The 27,803-nt window shown below is 43.9% G+C and overlaps 1 protein-coding gene across 6 annotated transcripts in view; it reads right to left on the bottom strand.

Moving 5' to 3' along the window:
- Window positions 1-27,694, bottom strand: part of PIWIL1 (piwi like RNA-mediated gene silencing 1) — a 35,009-nt gene extending 7,315 nt beyond the window's left edge. Inside the window, exons 1-19 of one of the 6 annotated variants that reach the window (XM_054443049.1) lie at window positions 27,407-27,493; window positions 22,455-22,544; window positions 22,023-22,134; window positions 19,315-19,440; window positions 18,610-18,824; window positions 18,132-18,253; window positions 16,988-17,068; window positions 15,729-15,926; window positions 15,198-15,309; window positions 10,632-10,758; window positions 10,290-10,407; window positions 9,628-9,742; window positions 8,170-8,357; window positions 7,707-7,779; window positions 3,867-4,067; window positions 3,646-3,749; window positions 2,406-2,476; window positions 2,098-2,251; window positions 1,197-1,417 (exon numbers count right to left, since the gene is read on the bottom strand). In XM_054443049.1, coding sequence (XP_054299024.1) covers window positions 1,414-1,417; window positions 2,098-2,251; window positions 2,406-2,476; window positions 3,646-3,749; window positions 3,867-4,067; window positions 7,707-7,779; window positions 8,170-8,357; window positions 9,628-9,742; window positions 10,290-10,407; window positions 10,632-10,758; window positions 15,198-15,309; window positions 15,729-15,926; window positions 16,988-17,068; window positions 18,132-18,253; window positions 18,610-18,824; window positions 19,315-19,440; window positions 22,023-22,134; window positions 22,455-22,532 — 2,199 coding nt within the window. In that variant the 5' untranslated portion in view covers window positions 22,533-22,544; window positions 27,407-27,493 and the 3' untranslated portion in view covers window positions 1,197-1,413. Of the gene's footprint in view, window positions 1-1,196; window positions 1,418-2,097; window positions 2,252-2,405; window positions 2,477-3,645; window positions 3,750-3,866; window positions 4,068-7,706; window positions 7,780-8,169; window positions 8,358-9,627; window positions 9,743-10,289; window positions 10,408-10,631; window positions 10,759-15,197; window positions 15,310-15,728; window positions 15,927-16,987; window positions 17,069-18,131; window positions 18,254-18,609; window positions 18,825-19,314; window positions 19,441-22,022; window positions 22,135-22,454; window positions 22,545-27,406 lie in introns of those variants that run through there. The other 5 variants (XM_054443045.1, XM_054443047.1, XM_054443046.1 and 2 more) reach the window with 5 other exon arrangements.
- Window positions 27,695-27,803: the final 109 nt, after the last annotated feature.

The following is a 27,803-nucleotide window of genomic DNA, read 5'->3' as shown; positions in this document are numbered from 1 at the left end:
CCACTGATCTCTACTGCCACAGTTCACAGTGTGTAGTCTACTTCACGCAACAGTGCGCTAAGTGTCAGCCCAAGCAGTCGAGTTAGGTTCTCCTTCCCTGCAACACTGTGTTCCCATTCGCTGATGGAGCCGTGCAGGCGCACCCACCAGCTGCACCAGGCTCCACTCTGCACGCTCAGGACGACTGTCCACAGGTACTCATTCACTAGGGTGGCAACCTCCTTTTCAAGAGCGATTTCTGCCAGTCCTTCTGGGAATCAAACCCAAAGGACCCTAAGAAACAGAGATGACCCAGCAAGGCCAAGAGTGTGTACTCCTAGTAGCCCTACAATTCAGCTCAAGGGAATGTGATGAACTTGCACTATGACCTCTATTCATCATTTCTTGACAATTTCCTTCACTTCAGGTATGAGGAAACGACAATGAAGACTAGAAAACACTGTGTGCTCAAGTAGTAAATCACAGGAAAAAAAGAGTAGGAAAGAAGCAGTCCAAGTCAGAGCCTCCTTTACTGCCTGCCGCACGCACCACACCACACCTCCCTGCACAGACAGAAAGGCCAAGTCAGAGAACAGCATACAATAAGGCTTCTAAAGCCTGAAAACAAAAAAGTATCATTATTTGACAAAATATAAGCATTAAGGGTCTTAAGGGAATAGGAAAGAACATTAACTTTCATTTCCAAAATATTAAACAAATGCGTGGTCTTTTAATCTGAAACACAACTATTTCAAAAAAGATAAAAACACTCCTGACTTTCTCTGAGACCTTCATGGCATCACATCTCATTTTAAGAAATGTCTGGGATAAACACTTATTGTGTGGGGCCTTTTAGCATTGGCCAAAGATGACTCGGAAGCCCCTTAGTAGAAATAAGGAATGAGCTCTTGGTGCTTGTCCTTTTCCTACACACTAGGTAAAATCAAGCCCCAGATGTGGCCAGTGGCTTTCAGAATCCCTCCTTTCTATAATGATACAAAATGCTAAAATACAAGAATAATGGGTGTGTAATATGTATGTGCAAGCACACAAAACAGGATCCAAGATCTCCCAAATATCCTGAAAAGTTCAATCTTTAAATCTGTAATGTATTATGCACTTAGCCCTTAATACAACAGTCCCTGATTTCAAATCACTCACAGATCTGATAAAGAGAAAGAGGACTAGTTAACGTAACTGATTAGAACATCTCTCTTGCGATGGTACATGTTTTATTGACTCACAATGGCACTGATGGAAATGTCTGTAGGAGAGCAGAGGAAGACAAAAACCAATATGGGTTTCAAAGGAAAACAAGTGCAGCATCTGGATACCATCTTCGGCTGTCCACATTGCTTAAAAGGACAAAGTAGAGGCTGGGGGTTGTGGCTCATGCCTGTCATCCCAGCACTTTAGGAGGCCAAGATGGGTGGATCACCTGAGGATGGGAATTCAAGACCAGCTTGGCAAACATGGTGAAACCCCATCTCTACTAAAAATACATAAATTAGCCGGGTGTGGTGGTGCACGCCTGTTAACCCCAGCTACTCAGGAGGCTGGGGCAGGAGAGTCGCTTGAACCTGGGAGGCGGAGGTTGCAGTGAGCCGAGATTGTGCCACTGCACTCCAGCCTGGGCAACACAGCGAGACTCCATCTCAAAAAAAAAAAAAAAAAGGGACAAAGTAGAACTACCCCTGCCCCATGAGACTAGATGCTCCCAATCACCTTACTGATCAAACACTAGTCAAGTCCACGAGGAAATGAAACAAGTATTCAGTAAGCTAAGACTGTCAGGAACACTTATTTCAATAATGAATCCTGTGGACACCTTTGGATGTACAGAATTATCAGATACTTGCACTCCAAGGCCTTAGGTAAGAAAGCAGGCTGATCGATGATTGGTAATGGTGTCTCACTGTCCTATTCTGTGAAGGGATGACCCCTATACTACCCCTCAATTCAGCCTTCTTGTGAAAAATTTCCAATAGAAACTTCCCTCTGCCCTTCCCATTACCTCAAGTTAGGTTCTCCCTTATCCTTTCATCTTGTGATGCTAATTTCAAAGGTACAAAGGTGCAGTTTTATAAAAAGAAAATGCTTTACAATTTGCATGCTTACTTGTAACCTCTACCAATGGATTTTAGACAATCCAAAAACTGCGGCACTTCGTAGTTCACCAGTGTTTTGAGCTGGCCGTCTCCTACGCCATCGCGGTACACGATGATCCGGCTGGGCATGTACTCATTGCAGCTATTCCAAGCCCTCAGAGCCGCTGAAACAGGCCAGAGAAGTTTTACATCAATTCATGCCTACAACACAACTAGTCTGTTCTTCCCAAATTCTGGGCACATCAGTAACACAGTTCAGGGTAATTTCTGGAAGACCCCAGTTTAGAGAGCAGAACGGCAACCCCACAGGAGACTAACCTTGCAGGCAGACTTTGAGCCCATCTACCAGCTCCTGTCCTCTATCCTGAAATATGCAGCGTGAGAACCAGCTATTCAGAGAAAAACACAACTAGAATAAGAATGCAATTGTCTATCAATTTTTCCTTTCTGAATTATTCTATATTTATTTCACTCTTAGCAATCTGTCATCTTTGTAACTGCCTTAAAGACATCTGTTAACATCTCCAAATACTTTATAAAACCTTACACAGAAGCAGGATACAAGAGATCCCGTATCAGCATCACAAACTGTGTCTGTTTTCATTACAAATCAATACCATGATTCCAGCTGCTGGGGAGAAAATAGAATTTAGCTATAATACCCAGAGGCGCTGCCCAGGTTTATTACACCTAAATACACACAGAAGCACACTCATGGCTGTGCTCTTGAGAAACTATTCATTGTAAGTTTCACTCTTCTAAAAGATAAAAGACCTTCAGCTCCATCCGTTACCTCTAGCAAACTAATGCAGGAACAGAAAACCAAATACCACCTGTTTTCACTTATAAGTGGCAGCTAAATGATGAGAACTCATGGACACAAAGAGGACAACAACAGACACCAGGGCCTACTTGAGGGTGGAACGTGGGAGGAGGGAGAGGAGCAGAAAAAAATAACTACTGGGTACTAGGCTTAGTACCTGAGTGATGAAATAATCTGAACTACAAACCCCATGACACGAGTTTACCCTATGTAACAAACCTGCACATGCACCCCTGAAACTAAAAGTAAAAAATGATAAAAGACCTTGAAACATATCCATTACTAATGTCAACAACTAATATGCCTTCAGTTTTCATATATTACTATTCTTGGCAATTCCCTTAGTTCCAAGAAAAGCACAGAAAAATAATGCTATTATGTTGAAATACAAGTGACTGGGTATACTGAAGTGGTTTTTCTACATGAAAATGTGAAACTACATTTCAGTGGCCCATAAATATTATTAAACAAATACATTTTTAGAGAGAGTCACATTTAACAAGATGTTCTTGACAATACATATGATTAAAAAAAAAATCTGAAATGCAGTTTGACGAATACAGGATGAAAGTCATTCAAGAGCTAGGGTAGGTCATTATTTTTCTTTCCTAAATTCGTTGCTGTATATAATTGAGAAAGTGGAAGGATAACAACGCAGAACGAACACTACTCCTGAACCTCCAGACCCCTGCTCTATGTCCTCACTGCCACCCGCAGCAGCCCAGTCTCACTCACCGGGTCATCCCTTCATTGATGCTGGCAACAAATCCCGCGATTGACCTCCGCCCAGCTGTCGTGTCGTGGTAACAATCGATGCCAACGATCATCACGAGCTTCAGCTTCAATACAAATATGCTAATTTTAGATACAATGAAGTAGCAGCAACATTTAAAAAGTAAACCCATGTTCTTAAATACCCATTTTAAAACGGCATCTACCAATTAAATAAAACTCACAGGGATGTCCACCCTCCAGAGCTCTCCTCCCATCTTGCAGTTCATCTGCAGGGCAATCTTTGTAGCAATGGCCATGACAGTTTGCTGTTTGCCTAAGGTTCGTGCCACCACGCACTGACTTGGGGTAGGGCAATCTGTACACAGGTATTTTTTAATAGCATCATATTTGTCCTTCCGATTACTTGATAACAGACAGACAACCTGAAAACAAAGTGCCCTCGTTACAAAGAATTAGGAGACAGATGATTAAGAGTAAGGGAGAGGACAGGAAACTAAACTCATCCGTGAAGTATCAACGTCAAGAACATGATCATTTATTTTACTATTCACTTCAGCCACACAGCTAATCAGTAGGACATTAACAAATACTGCTCATCATGTTCAACTAAATGATAAGTGCGCGCGAATGAAATAAATCATGTTAAGCAAACTACAAGTCAAAACTGAATACTGTTTAAACTTGAGAACTTAAATATGCTCTATGTAACCAGCACAGAAAAATGTAGTGACAAGCGACAGGTAGACAGATTAAAGATTTTCCACAGTCTTAATTTACTCACGATTCACCTACAATCGTAACTTGTAAGCTTTAAAGCTCTGGATTGAGAATCTGATCAAACTATGAACTTCCACAAGAGGTCCATGGACAATTTTGGGGACAAAACAGAGCGCTTGATCTAAATGTACCCCTGCCCCAATTCTGGGCATCCAAGTTTAACTTTCTGGAGTTTGGTTTGTTTTGTTTTGTTTTTGAGATGGAGTTTTGCTTTTGTTGCCCAGGCTGGAATGCAGTGGCACAATCTCGGCTCACTGCAACCTCTGCCTCCCAGGTTCAACTGATTCTCCTGCCTCAGCCCCCAGAGTAGCGGGAACTACAGGTGCGTGCCACCATGCCTGGCTAATTTTTGTATTTTTAGTAGAGATGGGGTTTCACCGTGTTGGCCAAGATGTTCTCAATCTCCTGACTCATGATCCGCCTGCCTCAGCCTCCCAAAGTGCTGGGATTACAGGCATGAGCCACCGCGCCTGGCCTGAATCCAGGTTTTAACTCATTGCCATGTTCTCCAATTTATATTCCCAGATTCTTCTCTTCCCTTTTTATAGTGCCCAGCAAAATAATTTTCCCACCTTGGGTGTTTCCATTACCCAGATAACATAATAGCTATCTGCCTGTGGGATCTAAAGTGTGACATGAAGGGCTAAAATAATGAACACATTAGAGGAAGCCAATTCATTTCTTAGGCTTACAGCAACACAGATGTATCGTTTATCACTAAATCTGTCTTTGCCAACTCATTGCAATGTGGCTGTATGAAAACTCAACGGGGCAGAAGAAACTCATCCTAGCACTCGATACCCCACAACGTGCTGCTGTCTTCAGAATGTTTCCTGTGAACTAGAAATATACTTTCAACTTGTTTTTAAAATAGCCAAGGATATAAATGCCTAATAATCAGTGAAATTGCTGAACTAATTATTGTTCACATGCATGTCATTTTTCCCTTCCTACTTTATAATCATAATCACATAATAGTAGAACCTATCATAATTTTCCTTACCACTTACATCTTAATCTTATATTGTCATTGTATCTTTTGCAAGTTCCATGTTCCCTCAGCAGATCTGTGGCAATTTTATGCTACAGGTATAAAAAGCAATAGGAATTCACTGAACTTCTAGGTGACACCCACTGCAGTCCCAGGCTACTATGACCTTTGTATGTCAGTTTTCTAACAATAACCAACCAACTCTGCTAAAAATAAGGAGAGCTGAAGTACTTGTCTTGGAGATTTTATCAGGCAGGGCCCCAGCAAAATAGATGGAATATTCAAACTGGACAAGTTGAGAGAACCTGAATAAAAGGACTACTTGTAAGACACCCTCCCCAACACCCAGGGGCTCATGGCAGCAAGAGCAGGGCAGGGAATGGTTATGGGAACAGGGCATGGGGGTGTAGAGTGCAAAGAAAGCTCTTCAGGGGTCATGGTCTTTGGCTCAGCTGTGCTTTCACTTCTGCAAAGTAAATGTCTAAGCCCTACTCTCTTTCTTCCACTATGGACCAGGAAGTCTTGAGGCCACAATTCCAAGTTCTTGGACAAAGACTGAATGCAAAGGAGATTCTACACCAAATGTGATTAAGACTTGGACAACTCCGGAGTTCCCCGACGCCGAGTCTGACTCTATTTTGCTACATTAGGCTGGGTGTGTGGACTTAAAAAGACAACTATGGCACTGCATCTCATGTTTATAAAGGCTACACTCTAGATGCAAACTAAAAACAATAACCATATCAATGTTGATAGAATTTCAGGGGTGGGAGGAGTGTTAGAGAAGAAATATAACTTAGCTTTCAAGTTGAAAACTTTGCTGGAAAACACAAAGGCAAGTTTGAGAAAAGTGTGTCAGAAGTGTGTGCGGGGGCATGTGCATGAGAGAGAGGATGAGCAGGATGACAGCCTGACCACGCCTAAAGCACTACCATGGTGAACAAGGCCAGGCTGTAGTCGTACAACATGCTGGTGCCTGCAATACAGAAGTCCCCGTTCTCAGTGCTGGGGACGCGACAGGAACGAGGCAGATGGCCTTGCACTAGAGAGCAGTGTGCAAAAGTGACGGACAGTTTCTAACCAACAATTTATAGAAAGCTGGACAGTGAGTCAAGACATACCTGATAGCCTAAAAAACTAGCTTGAGAAAAGGGGGATGATTTTCCCTTGAATAATTCAAAACACTGATGGGATTAGGAAAATGAAGAGTTAACTCAGACTCGCTGAGTTTGAGGAGCTGATTGGCGGCGGCAGCAGCAGCAGCAACAGTGATTAACATGTCCTGGGCTACTAGGGAGGGGCCGGGCATGACAACGCCATTAAACTTCAGAAGTGCTATGAGGGTTCACTACTATTATTACTACCACCTAAATTTGTTCAGAAAAGAAAATAAAGCCAGAAGCACTTGATGAAGATCAGGCAAATGGCTGAGCTGGGATGTGAACCCAGGGGTTTGATTTCAGAGTTTATCCTTTTAATAACTAACTGTGCTACAGATTACAACAAAAATGAAACCACAACACACACTTGCTGCACGTCCCCACAATTTCAGATCACTGATGAAAACCACCTGTCATTAAGTGGCTGCCATCATCTAATGTCCCCGTCTCCAATTCCTAACCCTCTGTACCTCCCACACACCCACGCTAGGCAGCGAGACTCTGGCAAACAGGCATATGGGCTCTTCGGGACTCAGTCCTCCCCTCCCGAGTCATCACTCACTCACCTGGATGGGTGGGTCAAGCACACATAACAACACGTTTGCAGATAAAAGGGGAAAGAGCTTAGGAGAGTGGTTGCATCCCTATCCCGACCCCTCGGGGTGACGTGGATGCACGCGGAAGCTGACAAGCTGCTGAGTGTCACTCAGGGCTCCCTGCTCTCTGCAACCCTGCTCTTGCCATACCTGGCACTAGGCTGTCTGGGGAGCTTCCATGTAATTACACAATCATACGTCTATGTGTGCCAAACAACAGCTGATTTTTACTTCTGTGCTTTTCTGTATTTTACAAATTTTCTAGACTAAGTAAAGCCTTTGGGTCTGAATAAATTGAAGATGGCTTTGTTTTTCTCCACCCCTTCCTCACCTTTTGCAGTGTGTAAACCAAGCTCCTAGGTACACAACTAAAGCCAGCATTAGCTTAGCTACTTCATGGTTACAAAACATATTTTGTGCCTAGTTTGAGAACCTATTAACATTTGAAAAAAGAACTCCAAGTTCCAAAATGTACAAATGCCCCCTTCGAAAAAGCTCTTTCACCGAAAACTGCCTGTATGTCAATTAGTTACTTACTATCTGGGTGTCTGCTGTGACCTTTTGCTGTAAGACTCTTAAGTAGGCTTCAGTTCTATCATCCACTTCAATCCTAGAAGGAAAGTACACAATCCGACATTCAGACAAAGTAGCGACAAATGGACCATGCATAAACACTCTCCTGTGTAACACACGAAACGTTTCTGTATAAAACATGAAATCAAACACCGAGACTAGCCATTCATGCCAAGGGCTGTTTCTAATACAAAAAGCAATATTTTAAGCACGCAGGTTTCAGAAACTGTCTTACTTGGTTGTTTCTCCCACCCATTCTTAGTTATGAAAATATGTTTCTGTTTATCTGCATTACAGGGAGCCACATCAAATCTTTCAATTAAGATAAAGTAGTTTGTATTTTTAATAGTTCCATCACTTTTGAGTTCCCACCCCCTCAAATGACTGCTAAGCAACTTTCAGAGCAGAAATGACTTGATTAACTTACATTATTGCTTTTTTCATTTGCATGCCCATGGCTGGTGTAACTTTAAATAGATTTTGTATCAAAGAATTGGCTGCTTCATAATTTCTTCGCGTATAGATCAACAGCCAGTTATCTAGTGGCTTAACACTAATTAATGGTGCACCTCTTGTTTCTTTGGACCAATCTGCAAATTGTGGATTGTAATCAAACTAGAAGAGAGTTCAGACACACTGTAAATTCCATTGTAAGTTCTCAGTGATCAAGCCAAAAAGTCTTCAATAATCGTACCATGGCATATTTTGAAACTTAGTGTACTGCTCTTATGCTTGAATTACAGGGACAGAGAAAATGTCCTCAATAGGGGCAGACTCTAAAACATATCCAAAGGATGATGGCAATTTTACTTAAAATACACTCATACAGACAGCTGCCACTCAAATGCTTACTTGGACCAGGTACTTCCCTAAATGCTTTAGTTGCATTCTCCTTAAGCTTTTAAAAAATCTTACAAGTATAGCTACTCTTTTCTTCATAATGAAAATATTAAAAAATAAGGCTTTGAGAGTAAAGCAACTTGATGAGGTGTTATATGCCGCAAGCAAGCTACAAAAACCTCTGACAGCAAGACAGAAAGTGAAATAAATGCGAAGCACAGCACCCGAGTGCTGGTCATCACAGGGAGCAGCCCGGTGTCTTCTGTGTGTCCTGGCCACCTCCCTGACTGGCCTCATGCAGGGGATAGCGTAAATGATGCAACCAGACTATTAAATTACATTATGAGATCACTGTTCACAGGACATTTCAAAGGCAGGAAGGACAACATTTTCTAAAAAAAAAAAAAAAAAAAAAAATTAAAAATATTGGCACTTTACAGTGCTTTAATTACACTAAAAATATTTTTAGAACACTTTTCCTTCTCTGAAAATGAAACATAAAAGGTATCATAATAATTAATATATTATCTCTATAAACAAATGGTCCAGGCCAATCAAATCAGGGATTTTCCATCATTTTAGTGGCAGTCAAAATATCAACCCAAGCAGATAGTTAGGATTCTACACTTTAGCTCAAGTTATTGAAAAAAAAAAAAATCGAACCACTTTTTAGCTAAGTCTTACAGATTATTTTTGAGGACCCAGCTACAGGCTCCACATTCTCTAGGGCTTCCACGTTTTCTCCTCCTGGGATGTACCTATTTCTGAAGTCCCGGGCTGCTCACGTGGGTTGATAGAGAGTGGATGTGCAAGGGGAGAAGAGAAAGGTGAGGAAAAGATCATTCTGGCATGGAACTCAGTTATTCCCACTTGCTTTATTGTCATCTGACCCAAGTCTCACTTGATTGTCAACTTTAAAAACTGCCTTATTCGGAGCTTGCAGTGAGCTGAGATTGCACCACTGTACTCCAGCCTGGGGGACAGAGCGAGACTCCGTCTCAAAAACAACAACAATAACAACGACAACGACAAAAAACTGCCTTACTGTTTTTCCACCTTGGTGAATCTTTTCTGTTTGCAAAATTCTTCCTGAGAAGGACAGTAAGTTGGAATCAAAGCTCAAACCCCAGTCTCGAAGCTCCCTTTGAACATTATCGTTTCTGTAAATTTAACACATTTACATGCCACTCAACAAAGAGACACAGCAAAAAGACACAGTCAAACAGATATCCACTCCAGCCTACAACACATTCCAATGTCGCCGTCAGGGTTAAGGCGCTGGTGAGAATGCCAGCCGGCACAGGTGCACAATCATCTTTCTCTCATCACCTTCAGGCTTCTCTTCATGACATTCTTCAACTTAAAATTCTGATGCCCAAACTTTCTCCCCGTCAAAGGAAACCCCTTGATATAACAAAGGTAGAAAAAAGATTTGACCAAAAACATCCCCTTTTTCTGTTGTTACCTTTTTCTAACAGAAGAATTAGAAAGACTACGCGCTGCAAAGTTTAACTTCATTATTTCCTGAGGAATAAGTGAGGTATAGGTAGCCTTGCTTAGAAACACGAAGAACAAGCCCACCCCAAATACTACAGATACAAAAGGAGAAAGTTACTTTATGCCACTCCCTCAAAAGATACCCCTCAAAGCCACATAAAATACTAAACACAAAACTGAAACCATGCCCCAGTGAAATCAATGACTTACTTATGAATGTAATCAATGAGTCGTCCCACTTCACGCTGCCTTTGCTCTGGAGTTAGTCTTGTATGAACTGCTAAGTCTTTCATCACGTTAAAATCATTACGCATTTTATCAGTTAGACCTTTAAATAAGACATTTAAAGGCATATGGTTAGAGAAATAATAATCAGGTCTAAATAACTGGAGTATAGGGTGATGGTGAGTGGGAATTCCCAGGAAAGAAAGCAGTTTTAATAAAAGGTTTTCTGGGGGGAGGGAAGGGGAAGTAAAGGAATGTCTGAGGACTCCTAGGAAAGAAAGGGTAAATCCAGTGGCTTCCTTCCGAGTAAATGAAATATAACAGTACCTGTAAGATAGCACAGCTCAGGAATGAGCATGGCAGGCCCTGGCAGTGTCCCCCCAGGGCCCCGCCTTCTCTTGGGCTGGCTGACCAAGACGGGCTGCTTCAAGTCGGTGATCTCTTGGTTGTATTGCTGCTCAAGAGAGGAAAGGGTCGCTGTTCACGGCAAATGCCTCGAGTAGCATCTCAGTGGGCAAAAAGGGTTTCATTTTTTAAAAAAATAAAGAGCTGATGCCAATAGCAAGGCTGATAATAGCTTCAGAGTAAAGTTTTAAAAAAGGCATTTTTTTTTAACCTTCTTAAAACAGAGGTTGTGATTTCTATGCTCTACTGAGCGCCCTATCTTTTTCCTAAAAACTGTGATGGTCCAGGACGGTATGGTTCTGAGTTCAGACTTTGTTAGTCACAGTTCTTGTTGCTTAATTTTTTATTTCTTGGTTTAGAAACAGTAGTCTGTGTAACTCTGCATCTTCACCATAGGATGATTCCTCTAAAACTATTTTCTGTTATTGTAAGAACTTACTAATAAAAGCAGTCTCACTGTAAGAATAAAGAGGGGAAGGGAAGAAGTTCCTATGCTACAGGGCATTTTTAATTAGAAAAAGTTTTTTATAAAATCTTGACATTTTCAAGAAGTCAAATTTCAATTAAGAAGTATTAAGGTTCCCCATATGCAATCACTGCCCAAAATAAGTGTTTACAATTCGTTAAACAGCAAAAAATGACATTCATGTTTTTTTTTTTTTTTTTTTGAGATGGAGTCTCACTCTGTCACCCAGGCTGGAGCGCAGTGGCATGATCTCGGCTCACTGCAACCTCTGCCTCCCGGGTTCAGGTGATTCTCCTGCCTCAGCCTCCTGAGTAGATGGGACTACAGGCGTGCACCTCCGTGCCTGGCTAATTTTGTGTTTTTAGCAGAGACAAGGATTCACCATGTTGGCCAGGCTGGTCTCCATCTCCTGACCTCAGGTGATCTGCCTGCCTTAGCCTCCCAAAATGCTAGGACTAGAGGCGTGAGTCACGGCACCCAGCCAATATTCATGATTTAATGTCCTCAAAAGATGAGCTCTCTGGCCTCCAGCTCAGCTCAGCAATTCTAGAACCATGACAGACTTTGTTTGAGTTCTCTTCACTACAGGTTCTGGCTCTGTGTCTCAAAGATCCTCTTTCCTATCACATCCTGCATCTTGCTGAAAACAGATTTTCTTAGCATCCTGCTTAATTCAGATCCAGCTTTTAAAAAAAAAAAACCACACACCTCCACTGAGCATACCAGAAGAACAAAAACCACACACCTCCACTGAGCACACCAGAAGAACAAACCACACACCTCCACTGAGAACACCAGAAGAACAAAAAAACCACACACCTCCACTGAGCACACCAGAAGAACATCATCACAGCATGTCCTTAGTCTGTCTCTCATCAGCAGACTAAGGGTACTTGCATATTTCTTATTCCTAGCATATGACAAGGTCCTGGCCACCTACTACAAACCCTCGTGAATTAAGAAACCATGAATTCTAGCCCATTCTTGTTTCAAATAAGAAAATTTTAAGTAGAACACTCATATCTGACTTCTGCTTCACATAGCTATACTACCTATTTTATAACGTTTTAAAATGAGGAGTCTGGGAACAGTTACCCTCCATACCACATCACTGACTTGCAAACACACACGGTAGAAGTGTGGTCGTAATTTCAGAAGTGTGCCCTCTCTCACCCAATTTCACCCAAGGCCTTAAGGACGTGGTTCCTGATACATAACTTGTACTCACTACCCCCCCTCCACTTTTATATTCTTAGGGCCCAAACAGCCTGTCATTCATTCATTCATTCATTTATTTGAGACAGAGATTCATTCTGTCGCCCAGGCTGGAGTGCTGTGGTGCTATCTCGGCTCACTGCAACCTCTGTCTCCCGGGTTCCAGCGATTCTCCTGCCTCAGCCTTGCGAGTAGCTGGAATTACAGGCATACGCCACCACACGCAGCTAATTTTTGTATTTTTAGTAGAGACGAGGTTTCACCATGTTGGCCAGGCTGGTCTCGAACTCCTGACCTTAGGTGATCCACCCACCTCGGCCTCCCAGAGTGCTGGGACTACAGGCATGAGCCATCGTGCCTGGCCCTGTCAAATATTTTTAAACATTTTCCTCTACACCTGAAAAAACAGCACTCTCATTTTTATTAGACATTACTGTTAAACCTTTTATTTTAAAAACCAACTATGACCTTCTCTTCCAAACACCCTTCCTTCTTCTACTCTGTTTCCTAGATATTATCTTCAATCCCAAACCATCACTTACTACTAAAACTGCATTTCTACCAGAAAATCTAAGAATTCTTTGATTCTTTTAAATATCTTAATGTCTTTCATTAATTATTTCTACTAAAGATATCTGATTATCCCTGATTTCCAGAGAAGTCTTCTCTAGAGAAAGAACCTGAGCTGAGATCTCAAGCACAAGCATACAGGGTGTGTCCAACAGAGGGGACACAGCCCTGTGTTTAGTCTAAAGGCACAGTGGGGGACACGCCATGAGAATAAAGCAGCAAGTAGGGTCTCATGGAGAAAGATCACCACACTTCACAAGACACAGGGCCACGGGTGCCACATCATTTCTGGGGGGAAGGGGAAGAAGAAGAACAGATGTGTATGAGTTGATTGATCAGAAGGCAGAGGAAATAAATACTAAGACTAGTTAAATGAATTATAAAAATAGGGCCTGGACAGGAGATGCCATTTAGAAAAGGAGAAAAATGAAGGCAATTCAGATAACAAGGTGAGTGACAGAATTGGACAAACAGTACTAGGAGGCAGGGGAAGGTGCGGAGATCTGACGTGTGACTCATCCACCATTTGTTTATTCAAATATCCAAGAACCTACTTAGGCATGGGGTATATAAACCATAAAATCTCTTGCCTCTGTCCAAGTTACCTTCTCTGCGTTGACCAAGAGCACCGAGTAGGGGTGGTGTTGAGAAGACAGAACACATTCAACATTGGCAACATGGGAGAGGTATCTTTGAGTCATCCAAATACTTAGAACAACCAGGCAGCTAAGCTTAGACAAGTCTAGGCTGGAACTGGAAGTCTGGGGATTCTTAACATTTCATGCCTGAAGCCTGGGCAGAGGAGACTGGAAATCACCCAGGGAGTGAACATATAGTAAAAGGGGTCTGGGCAGAGCTCCTAAGTATGATAACACATAAAACACCACTTACAGGAGGATGAGCTGCCACAGGACACTCAGTACCAGTCAGGGAAGGGGAGAGGTTCCACTGACCTTGCTTCAGGTTTAAATCACATTTTCAGCTGATGTTTCCTTTATATTTGCTGTTGATATACCAACTTCTACCATCCCTGAGAGTGATTACTAAAATTAACGACAGAAAAATGCCACAACTCATTCCTCACAGTAACCTCTGACACCCAGAGGGATCCAGGTTGGGCATGGTTGGAGTCCTCAAGGAGTAAAGAGGCTGAAAACAGTGGGAGGAAAGACATGCTGAAATGACCCCTGGCTGTTTCCATCTTGCCAGGAATAAGGTCAGCCCTTCATGCAGCGTCTCATAGAATCCCTCCCTCCGTAGTGGCTTCTTATCTTTTTAGTCACAGCAGAGCAGCTGGACAGCAGCACACAGACCTTTCCAAGGCCACTGATAAGATGCATACTTTCCATGCAAAATATGAATACTTTTCATATTTAAGCTCATTTACCCAAATTTTTAGAAACAGGAAATACTCTATTGAAAGTAGAAGAAAATGTGAAATGTTAGCAATTCAAAGACAAGTTTTGAGATTTTAATTGGTAGTTTTCTAGAAACAATTTTCCTGCGCTTTTAACATATCAAATGGAATGTGACGTTCTAAGGATTTGGGGGCCAGATCTGCTCATCTCTGAGTACTAAAACAATGTTAGCATGCATTCTTATATAAACAGTTTAGTTTCTTCTAGTCAATAGTTGTTCTTTCTTGCTATTTGCCTTTGATGATCTTTTCAAAACTAGAATCATCTCTTTAAAAATTGTTTTAGATAATTGCCCAAAAGACCTGATCTAGCCTATGCTAACAAGCCTGTCTGCATTTTGTTAACATGTAAATCAAAAGAGTTAACCCACAGGCAGTAGGTTTAGCAGAAATGATACTGAAGGTTCAAAGATCTTTAATTCGCATCCCTCTCCAAGGTGAAATTAAGTGAAATGTTGATTATGGAGGGAGAGACAGCATGGCAAGCTCTTAACTCCCACTGCTCACCACCTGTTACCCAACCTACTTGTCCTCCATAGGCTTCAATTCAAATGTAAGCTTTCATTCTACTGGAAAAAGGGAACCAGGACAGGGCACTTCTCATTACGTGAACTGTACCAAATAAAAAGAGGCATTTTAATAATTTGGTAATGAATAAAATTATGCTGTGATTGCCCTAACAAATACATTTACACACAGCTTTAAAAGCAACTTGTTCCAAATGTGCAACAAGTGTTAGAGAATTCTACCAAAGATATTTTGGATTTCTCCTAAGATCTAACTACTTCATATGAAAAAGATAATACCACTAGCATCTTACCTTCCGGTAGTATTCTAAGAAGCTGACTTCAGAGCCGTCGGCTTTCTTAAAGGTGCTCTTGGGATTCTGGTCCCAGTCAATATCATCCACTCTGTACGTCTTATTGTTATACCTAGGGATCAGTTGGGATTTGACTGCATTTGATGGAAATGTGAAGAACTGATATTAAAAAGAGAGACTAGACAGCATGTATTCTCTAAAATTTCAAATCACCTGCTTATATACAAGGTTGGAAAAAGAAGGAACAGGGTTTCTTACAGACCATGCCAGATGGATGGGGGAAGTGACTAAATTACTAACAGAAAATAAAATAATTTAAAAGGATAAAAATCACTAGCTATTTGTCCTGTCCAGATGAGTTATGTTATCCCCAAAACTATGATCCTGGGAAAGGTGAAAAATACCCTCACCCTTGTTTTGTGCTATTCCCACCACTCAATTTTAAATACTATTTCTTAACATGGTAGAACTAGAAAGTCACAATACTTTGACTCACAAAAAATTATTTTGCACTTTAAAAAGCAGTCTTACTTGGTAAGAACAACTAAACCTATTAGTTCTTTGGAAACTTGTTCTTGAAATTTATGTTCTTCTGTCTGATGATAAAAGTTGAACATGAAATCCAAAACAGTCTCACTTCGAAGGACTTTATGGCTAACGTCAGTGCAGAGCATGATGCTGTTTTCATACTGAAGGATGGAAGTAGTGAAGCCAGGCCAAATTACCAACCTGTCAGACAAGATGGGGGTCACGAAGAACCTCTCCACATTCAACACATTCTGCACACACTAAGTTGCGTTTTCACTTTTATTAACTGGGTCTAAACTATAAAGTTTTTGAATGAATCAATTTCCTTATTTCTAGGATTTACATGGTTCCAGCTTTAAGACCTTCAACAACATTATAATAATTGTATAAGTTTCATTTTAAATGAATGTACTTTATTTAGCTATTCATTACACTGGCCTAAGACTTTAAAAAGTTGCCAATCTAATTGAAAGCACCTACAATTATTATTATAAACATAAACCTGTTGGGCTGCAATATTTTCTTTCTTTTTTATTTATTTATTTTCTTAGACAGAGTCTCGCTCTGTCACCCAGGCTGGAGTTGGCACGATCTCGGCTCACTGCAACCTCCGCCTCCCGGGTTCAAGCACTTCTCTGCCTCAGCCTCTCGAGTAGCTGGGATTACAGGTGCTCGCCACCACACCTGGATAATTTTTGTATTTTTAGTAGAGATGGGGTTTCACCATCTTGGCCACGCTGGTCTAGAACTCCTGACCTCGTGATCCACCTGCCTTGGCCTCCCAAAGTGCTGGGATTACAGGCATGAGCCACCATGCCCAGCCTTTTATTTCTTATTTCAACTTTAGATTCAAGGGGCACACATGCAGGTTTGTGACATGGGCATACTGCATAATGCTGAGGTCTGGGGGACGAGTGGTCCCATCACTGAGGTTGTGAGCACAGTACCCAGCAGGTGGTTTTTCAGTTGGGCTGCAATCTTGATACACCACATTAACTGATTATTTTTATTACCTAAGGGCAAAAATACAAACTTAGCACTGGACAACTATGTATTCTTCCCTAGTGACAGGTAAATTATGTGATTTTTTAAAAATCCAAATATTCTGGGACGTCTCCTCATTACTCAAGTTAAATAGTCACACAATGTGATGGGTGGCATTAACAGTCACTGTAGTAAATCTGACCATTTCAAATTAGGTTATCATCTCAAAAGTCTGTCATTAAGCCTAAGGAATATTAAACGTTCTACTTCATACAAACCTGTGACTTGGAATATCAATTGGGTCATTTGGGTTATAATAATTTCGTCCAATTTGTTGCAAATTCATGATTTTCAAAAGCCTAGAAATTGAAAGGTCAGAAAAGTGAATATTGATAAGTATCTCTAATATGGCAATCAGAACAGCATGTCGTTTAGAGCAGGGGTTGGCAAACTGTGGTCTGTAGCCAGGCCAAATCCAACCTGCCTGCTGTTTTTTACGGCCTGTGAGTTAACAATGGTTTTCAAATATCCTTGAGGTTGGAAAAAATAAAAGATTATTTCATGATACATGAATTATCTGAAATTCAGACTTCAGCATCCACCAATAGTTTTACTGGCACACAGCCATGACAGCTCAGTTACACGCTGTCTCTGGCTGTTTCGGCGGTCCAGTAATAGAGCTGAATAGCTGCAAGAGATGACATGGCTTTCAAAGCCTAAGATGTTTACTATCTGGCCCTTTGCAGAGAGAAGTTTGCCAACCCCTCGTTTAGGGAAAAATCAATTTACCAGTTACATTAACTCAAAACAAGTATTTATCACGATGAATTGTTCTATCATCAGTGACAGTTATCTTATGACTAACTTAAAGAGGGAAATTACAAATACAAGTATTATGCCCCATTATTCTCACAAAAATTTCAGCCTTATCCAGATTGTTTCTCATCCCCCTCAAAAAATACAAATTTTTGCAGAACACGCGTCTTGCTTTTGGATAGGGAATATGTGATATGTACACTGAAAGCAAATTATCAAGCACGCAGTATATCTCCTGCGGTGGAACAAACGACCTGAACTCTGCCCCTCCTCCTGAGCAAGGACCCACCGTGAGGAGAAGGAATACCAAGTTCGCAATAGCCCTCGAGGATATGAGTGGTCTGAGCACAAGCTCAGACAGTATTTGACAAGCTCAGACAGTATTTGAAGTCAACAGAATTAGGGAAGTAAAGGCAGGATACTTGCTTAAAGCAAATAAATGAATTTTCCATCAGTAAACCACACCTTAAGTTACTGCAACACAGAGAAACTCAATAATCCCAACCAATGTTGAAAATCTAGGAGAATTGAATGCAGATGTTCAATGTACAATTATTTCAACTTTGCTGGTTTTTTCTTAATAAAATGTTGAAATAAAACACATACCTCCTGAAAATAATATTATAGAACTGCAAACAAGTTGGTGATGTAGGTGGAAGTTCATTTGTTAAAGTGATCGTTATCCTCACATCCTCTCCATTCCGGGTCTTACTAAAAACTTCAGTAACCTGAAGCCAGAGAGGTGGAAAACCCAAACTTTAAATCCTTAAAGGACAATGATGCCCGATCACATACTACTTGCTTAATAAGGCAACACTGAAAACCACAAAATATTTTAACTGGATTTTTAAAAAATGGCTCTGAGAAAAAGAGTGGCTAAGTGTATTATAACTCAATTGTAATCATCAAGTTACCCAGACAAATCTGACAATGCTACAATAATGCCAAAGTACTCTATGTGTTTATTCCAAGTCACATCAGACAGGAGACTCCTGGGGTCTCTCTAAAAGCCATGTGAACTATCTTACATTGTGGTAGTTCTGCTTTGAAGTGAAAATCCCCCATCTCCCTTTTCCCAAATAACCTTTTGCTGTAGTCTTTTAGGTAAAAATAATATCGTTCCATCAAAAGCATGACATTTTCCAATTAGATCTTCATGTTGAAAAAGAAGAGCTGAACGGAGTCTTCTGGCTTCCATCAGTGGGTTATAGTCAATATGATACTGATATAAGGCCCACTGGGGACGGGATGTTAGCCGGAAATGGTTAGTGCTTAACCTTACTATAATGCCTGAAGAACCTGGAAAAGCAAGTTATAGTCAATTAACAAAATATCAAGTTTATTTTTCCTTGAAACCTTTCCTACCATGACAAGGCAGGCACAGTTCCGTAAACATAAGGCTAAGAGCAGCGGACAACATGAAAGTCCTCAGACATCTGACTTTGGAGACCACTAGTCTATCTCTTTAGGTGAATTTCTAAAGAAGCATATATTTAGAAACAAATCTTCCTTAGACTAAGTAATTTACAAATAATTTGCAACAAAACCAACTAAATCTCTTCATGGCAAAGAGTTTTAAAAATGATCTATTAATATTTAATGAGATGACATTTCAAAATGTGCAATTAAAGATATCTATAACCTACTTCATCAACGCCAAAAGAAAGTGAGAGAGGAAAATGGAAAAGCCATGCAGGATCCTTGGCCAAATAAATACCTAAAGTGCCTCAATTCACTGTCCTGTGTACCTGAGATGTAATCTCACAAAACTTCTTCTTCATTAACCTACCTGTTTTTGATTCTTTAACATGGTCTAGGTTCTGCCTTGTATTCACACCAAGATCGTGAAAATCTCTACGACGGCCTCCTCTCTCTGCTAATGATAACTCCTGAAATCCAGCAGATATCTGGAGTTCTTAAAAAAAAAAAAGAAAAATTATGTACTTGGGCAATATAAAGCATGAAATAAAGGATGACAACATTAACTCCCATAGTGCTATTACATGTAATCCAAAGGATACTGAGGTGTAGAAGACAAGGCATGAAACAATCCTATCAACATGTTTTAGGTATCTGCCAGCCTAACGAGAGAATAGTTTCCTAGTTATAACTTCATTAATAAAGGCCTTCTTGTCACTGTCCTGGGCAATTGCACATGCACCCTTTCAAGAGATGTAAACCTTGAATCAAGAGATCAAGCCAACTGGACTGTGGTGCAAGAGTGCAGGAGCATATGTTTGCTGACTGGGAAATTATTTTTCTGTAAGTCTGATAACTACCTAAAGGTCTTCATGTATTTTCCACAGTCTGTCATGATGCAATTACAACTACAGAAATTGGTGGTTTAGGGGGTTTAAATCTGTAACCTGGATTAGAAAACTTACATCTAAAATGCAACTTCTTCACCACCTGATTCCCTTCAGAACCAGAAGAATGGATTTCTGCATCTGCACATATTCTATGGCCATGACATGCATCTCACACTGGTATAGGCAATAAGGTCGTGATTAATCAGTTCATGCTTAGTGCTACAAGCTGTGGTTATAAGAACCTAAATTATTCAAGTCATTTGATTTGCTGAAATTATACAATTATCTCAGATCAACAATATGATGTGAGCCAAAAAACGAATATGAACTTTGTAGTCAAGTGTTAAAATTCCAGCTGTCAATTAATAGGTATGTTATCTTGTGTAAAAGAGATTACCAGTTGACTATCCAATAACTAACCCCTCATTCTTTAAATAAATTCTATTTTTGGAGTAATACACTTAATAGACTAAAATTTCCACCCTCCCCATGGTTTGGGATGGCCTAACAGACTTAAGCAGAAATTGCAGGATGACACTTTTGGAAAAATTCCATAAGAGAGCCAATAGCTGACTTGTGACTTTTGTACTTCCTGCCCCTTTGCCCTGCCCATGGAGCCTGGAATCTGGATCTGGCAGGGAGGGCTCAAATACAGAAGTTCTGAACCAAACAGAGGTCTTAATGATGGCAGTCATGAGCCCAGGACAAAACAACAAAAAGATCAGAGTCCAGTTCTCTTCTGACCACAAACACCAGAACTGCCTACTTTGTAGACTTCCTTAGAGAAATAATAGTGGCTTAAAATATTTCAGTTCTTGGTATACTTTGGAAACCAGTTGTTTAATATGAGTGTCAATTCCTTCACCTGAAAAATTGAGAATAAGCATCACAGGCATGTCAGAAATTTTAAATATCACGTCTAAAGCACTTTACAAGGCGCTTCCATGTTTGTTTCTGTACCTCATGATTTGGAGGGGGCTCTACCTAAAAATCCTTTAAATATGTAACTGTTCATATTTGTCTCTCTCAGTGAGCTTTTTATCCCAGAGGCTTGGTTTAAAGTATTGATGGCACTGGGTGAGTAACTACACTAAATCACGCATACTGAATCCAACCTGATGACACTGAAGGGTCATAAAGGCTGATATTTTTCCTTAAAAATTTTTAATTTGTCTTAAAAAATTCGGTTCTGGATGAAAAAATCCAATTGCCAGTTTCTGAATATAAACAATGATGAAATCAGTTCTGCTTGAGATTACAGTACTGCTATGACACTTAACCAAAGCTTGATTTTGTCACTTGATGAAGAGGACAAATTTCAGAATGGACAAGACTGGGAACCTTGCTAATCCCCCCTTCCATGCAGCTCCTAGAGTGATTTTATTTCAAACACAAATCAGACCTCACACCACTGTGCTATTTAAGAATCCTTCAAAGGGCCAGGCATGGTGGCTCACGCCTGTAATCCCAGCACTTTGGGAGGCTGCGCCAGGTGGATCACGAGGTCAGGAGATCGAGACCATCCTAGCTAACGTGGTGAAACCCCGTCTCTACTAAAAAATACAAAAAAATTAGCCGGGCGCAGTGGCGGGCGCCTGTAGTCCCAGCTACTTAGGAGGCTGAGGCAGGAGAATCGCAGGAAACAGGGAGGCGGAGTCTGCAGTGAGCAGAGAGAGCGCCACTGCACTCCAGCCTGGGGGACAGAGTTAGACTCCATCTCAAAAAAAAAAAAAAAAAAAAAAAGAATCCTTCAATGCATCCACATCCCCTTTACAGAATGAAAATCAAGGTCCAAACAATGTCTAATTAACAATAATGTGTTAAACTTATATTAATTTCTATAAACAGGGCCTTCATTTGTTATCCCATGTATTAATGGTCACAATGATCTTTACCTCTACAGGTAGACACTACCTTGTTACAAATAGGGAACTGTTTCATAGAGTTAAATGTGAAATCCTGAGTAACCATTTTTTTAAGTCATTTATTAATGAAGACTGATACATAGAATGTTTAAGAAATTATATTTAAGTATTTTCCACAATTGTATTTGCGTGTTATGGCAACATTATAAGGAAATGTTTCTTGAACAGTTTCAGCACAAATTTTTGTACCAAGTTTTAATTCAATAAAATTTACTGTATATGTTGAACACAGTTGTTAAGACTTCCTTTTACTTTCTCTTCACCTTGTGACTTGGCTGTTCCTCCTGCTGTTCCTCTCTGCCGTCCACGGCCAAATAATTCCTCCTCTGCTGGTGGCTGCTGAGGCCTAGGCTGAATATAACCAGGTTGCTGACTCTGTAGTTACATGCAAATAAAGAACATTCTTTTTGTCAAGCGGTCACAGACACCAGAGAAAATGTCTAGTCTTAAGTCTCAGGAATTCAACCAACACCTATCTAAATTAATAATCAAATATTTTATTCTTAAAAATAAATTTGAGAGAAGAGTCACCAAATAAAGTCATGAATCAGCTTCTAATATCCTGAGGAAACAGGGCATGATCTCCCTTGCTCACTTCCTATATCCTTCCCAGCACAGTTTTTAGTTTATTTTCAATAGCCTAGGCTGATCAAGATTCAGACATTTTCTGTAGTCAGAAACGGTGAAGCACTCACAGCAGTGGAGCCCACGAGCGGCAATGTCTCCTGACCGCGGGCCCTTCCTCTGGCTCTGGCTCTGGCTCGCCCAGTCATTGTTTTCTATTTCTGGAGAGGAAACAATCTTGAAGACAATACTCAATAGAGGCAATCACATTTGACCATTTCTACAATGTTACTTTAAACTTCTTTGAGTTTCAAAAGTAAGCTCCCTAGGCAATTATTATGTATCCTTCTAATCTTTAATGACAGTTTTTTTTAATGTAACATTCCTACATTCAACAAACTCAGTTGCTTACCTTGCACTGGGCACTGCAGTAGGGCCAAAGGAGAAAACCTATTTTAATACAAGACTTCGTTTTTCATTTGGATTATTTATTATAAACAGACTTAGGAGGAGAAAGTGCTGAAAGAATTAGGATGCTGGTAGCTGGTTCTTTCTTTCCCATTTGGAGATACACATACACATACATGTAACACATATTCCCATACAAAGACACATTCACACACACACACACTGAAACAGGCACCTGTGGCAAGTGTCTCGCCAGGCCCCTTAGATAATCCTTCTGCATACATAATGAGTCCTCCTGGATTTTCCCAGAGTTCCACGTGTGGCTAACACTGAACATACCCAAACTAGTATCTCTTCTACCTCATGTCTCATAATTTCATTCTTGGTGAGTGGCATCACCATCTACATTGTATCTAAATAAAAAGAATGGAGTCATTGATTTCAAAATTACTCCTTTATTTCTCCTACATCTGCCAGGACCGTTCTCTCCATTTCTTCAACATCATGATGGTACTAAGTGCTTCCTGTGAGCTGGGATCAGCTTTGGGCTCAGCTGTAACAATCTCTCACCCTCATCGTGGTGGTACACAGTGTCATCAGGCTATTAAGGGTAGAGGCCTCAGAGCTCAACTGCCTGAACCCAACTCCTTCAGATTTTAGACAACATGAGAAAACAACATAGCCTGTGACTCTTTGTCAAATGGTTGGAATAACCTACTGCACAAGTCAATGGTGAGGATCAAATGAGAACTCACACTGGCCTCTAGTGAGCAGTCAACAAACATTAGCTCTAATGGAAAGGGCAGGTAAAATTATAACTGCATGTGTTAATACACGTTATTTACACAGCTTTAAAAGCAACTTGAAGTCAGCTTCTTAGAAAACTACAGGAAGGCAGGATGCTAGTAGTGTTATCTTTTTCATATGAAGAGTTAGATCTTAGGAGAAATCCAAAATATCTTTGGTAGAATTCTCTAACACTTGTTGCACGTTGTTATCCACCTCTAACAAGATTTAAGTTGAAATGGAGAATTAGGAACTGGAAGGTAGGGTGGTACCAGTCTTCCACACAAGCGGTAACAACCCACACGTAAGTGCTTGAATTGGATGCAGAACCAAAAGATGTCCAGTGGGACTGGAAAGGGAAGGAACAAGGGGAGTGGAGGAATTCATGTGGGCAGGGAGCAGACTGCTCAGGGTCCTGCAGACAGCTTAGATACTCAACACATGAGAAACCATCAAAGGTTCTACATAGGGGCAGGCGATGACATCATCTACCATCACTCTGCCTTAAATCACATGATCTTTTTCATCCTCTGAGTTTTAACAGCTTCTAAAATTCTTGGCTTCATGATCTTCACAGAAAGATAAATCTAATGCCATTTTTCAATTTTAAAAACCTCCGACTTCCTATTGTATTTTACAGGATTAAAGCAAATATTCATTGTATAAGACCCCTTACAATATGACTCTAAATCAGCAATTTCCAAAGGAGTTTACACAGGATAATTCGCTGAGGTGCCAGCATACTGCAACTAATTTTAAATCTCATTTTAAACTGCTTTGTATTTATTTTATAATGTGCGCATCATGACAATGATTACGTATGCATGCTCAGGTTACACACTGGGCATAGTGGTGCATGAAAGTCTCTTACCGATAATCCACAGGCAGCGTCCCCAGCACCACCACCACCACCACCAACCCCCTCCGCCCTACCACCACCAACCCCCTCCCCTCACACCACCACCAACCCCCTCCCTCCCACCACCAACCCCCACGCCCCACCACCACCACCCCCCTCCCCCCTCCCCCCCCTCCCCCCACCCCCCTCCCCCCCACCACCCCCTCCCCCCCACCACCCCCTCCCCCCCACCACCCTCCCCCCCACCACCACCCCCTCCCCCCACCACCACCACCCTCCCCCCACCACCACCACCCCCTCCCCCCACCACCATCAACCCCCTCCCCACCACCACCAACCCCCTCCCCACCACCACCAACCCCCTCCCCACCACCACCACCAACCCCCACGCCCCACCACCACCACCCCCCTCCCCCCCACCAACCCCCCTCCCCCCCCACCACCCCCTCCCCCCACCACCACCACCCTCCCCCCCACCACCACCACCCCTCCCCCCACCACCACCCTCCCCCCCACCACCACCACCCCTCCCCCCACCACCACCCTCCCCCCACCACCACCCCCTCCCCCCCCACCACCAACCCCCTCCCCACCACCACCAACCCCCTCCCCACCACCACCACCCCCCTCCCCCCCACCAACCCCCGTCCCCCCACACCACCACCACCCCCCTCCCCCCCACCAACCCGCCCTCCCCCCACACCACCACCAACCCCCACGCCCCATGGACCTGCACCGGAACCAGGCCACACAGCAGGAAGTGAGCCGCAGCGAGTGAGCATGACAGCCTGAGCTCCCCTCCTGTCAGATCAGTGGAGGCATTAGATTCTCCCAGGAGTGTGAACCCTACTGTGAAGTGGGCGTGCCAAGGATCTGGGCTGCCTGCTCCTTATGAGAATCTAATGCCTGATAATCTGAGGTGGAACCGTTTCATCCCGAAACCAGCCATCACCGGTCCGTGGAAAAATTGTCTTCCATGAAATCGGTCCCTGGTGCCAAAGAGACTGGGGACTGCTGATCTACAATCAATCTGAAAGCATCCGCTTGAGACTCCAGCAAACACAACTGGCTTCCTATCACTATCAATTCCGTGACTCACCCTCTACCGTGGCGCATCCTCTGCTAAAAAAGCCTCACCCTCCTCCGAAACCACAAGAATCCAGTGAACCGCTTAAGGACCAGCTCGCAGGCCATCCCTTGCTCCCTTTTCCGAAAGCCGTTTCCCCGGCGTGACCACGGTCACCCTACTACATGGTAACCTGTTTTCTCCCTCCCCACATCCCTGCACTCCATAGCTTCTCCAACTAGGCTGCGAATTACAATTGATGCCTTTGCACCCAGTTCGTCGCTTGACACCTTACAAACAATGGTGTGAAACAGTGACTAAAAAACAGCGACAAGCTGAACTCTCATCTCCAGCAGGAAATATTCCTAAAGCGGACATCAGTTCTCAAAGCCTGGTCCCTGACGGGCAGCATCTGGACTGGCTGGGAACAGAAATTACGGGGCGGGGAGCGGCTCTCAGCCCTCCCGAGTTAGAAGCCGGCTGGAAGCTGCCCTCCAGCTGATTCTCATCATCTCCAGGGCCTGAAACCCACGGCGGCGCGCTGTGCTCATCACTAAATACCTGGGGAGCTCAGCGCTGTACGTCCAGGTTTCCCAGCACAACTCTGGTTTTCAGCTTTATCTCCTTCCAGTTTCAAAATCACCTCAGTCTGAATATCGAATTCTTAAAGTCAGAAAACAAGTGTGTGCTTCCAATAACCACACTCGCTGGAAATCACATGCCCGATTCGCTACCAGCTCTGCCCAAGACGCTTCCACCTAACAACGTCCCTTCGGCGCTGAGCTCAGGACGACGCCGTGCACGTGGGAAGCACCACCGCGCCACACACCTAAAAACCGTTGAGCGGTACATTCTATGCTAGCGGGGTCTCTCTGGCCACAATTTAAAAACGAAAAGAAAAGCGCTCAGAGAACAGGCTGCGCAGGGGTCCAGGCGGCTTTGCCCTAGAGGCCGCAGGGGCTGAAGACAGCGAGAGCATCCATCCCGGAACGCCGCAGCCCCGCCGCCCCTTTCCCTCCACAGGTGCCAGGGGCCGGGCCGCCAGCACCCGCGAGGAGCCCCGGGCCTCGCAGAGCCCGGCCGTCGCGGTCACCGCCTCACTTGGGGTCCTCCGGAGTTCCGTCCTCTTCCCAACGTCCGGCTCCCAAGGCTCCAGGGCGCGCAGCGCAGCGGCGGCGGACGCGGGAAGGGGACCTCGCCCTCCGCAGAGATCGCGCCCCGCGGCCGCGTGGGTAGGGCGGGAGGTCCCGAAGGCCCTCCTGCAGTGCTCCCAGGTCCCCGCAGTCTCACGCACCGCCGCCACTGCAGAGACCTCCGCCCCCGCACCCCCGGCAACTCAGGCCTCAGCCTCTCACCCCGGCCCCTGCACCCCCCGCACCTGGGACCTCGCCCCCGCACCCCGACCCCACAGACCCGGCAAGTCGGGCCTCAGCGCCTCACCCCGGCCGCGCACCTGAGACCTCGCCCCCGCACCCCGGCCCCTGCAGCCCGAGCTCCTGCATCTCCCGCACCTGGGACCTCGCCCCCGCACCCCGGCCCCACAGACCCGGCAAGTCGGGCCTCAGCGCCTCACCCCGGCCGCGCACCTGAGACCTCGCCCCCGCACCCCGGCCCCTGCAGCCCGAGCTCCTGCATCTCCCGCACCTGGGACCTCGCCCCCGCACCCCGGCCCCTGCAGCCCGAGCTCCTGCATCTCCCGCACCTGGGACCTCGCCCCCGCACCCCGGCCCCTGCAGCCCGAGCTCCTGCATCTCCCGCACCTGGGACCTCGCCCCCGCACCCGGCTCCTGCATCCCCCGCACCTGGGACCTCGACCCCGCACCCGGCTCCTGCATCCCCTGCACCTGCGACCTCGCCTCCGCATCTGGCTCCTGCATCCCCCGCAACCCGGTCCCCGCACCTCGAGCCTCACCTCCACATCCCGGACCCCCGGCCGCCGCCCCCGCACCCCGGCCCCCGCATACCTAGCACCTCAGCCTCGCCCCGCACCTTGGACCGCTGCCCTCGCCCTAGTCCTGGTCCTCGCACCTCAGTCCGAGGCCAACAGCCCCAACGGCTCCCGCGGAGATCCCTCCGCGCCGCCGACCTCCCACGACCTCCTGCGGCCCGCGCCCACCTCGCCTTCGGCGCTGGGTTCCCGAGAGAGCCAGGGACACGCGGGAAGCGAGCAACAGGCGCTCTTTTCCTGGGCGGATGAACACCTCCTCCCAGACGCCGGCCTCGTGTCAGTACGCCATACGCCCAGTAACGGCGGAAAGCGGCGCGCGCCACGCCCTCATTGGCTGCCCAGCAAACGGCGGTTTCTGATGTGGCCGGGGCGGGACCAGAGGAGCCCCGCCCCGCAGGCCCCGGCCCCGCCCC

This window comes from Pongo pygmaeus, chromosome 10, assembly GCF_028885625.2.
Source record: "Pongo pygmaeus isolate AG05252 chromosome 10, NHGRI_mPonPyg2-v2.0_pri, whole genome shotgun sequence".
In the NCBI taxonomy this organism is placed as follows: Eukaryota; Metazoa; Chordata; class Mammalia; order Primates; family Hominidae; genus Pongo; species Pongo pygmaeus.
This window is presented reverse-complemented; position numbering and strand designations above follow the sequence as displayed.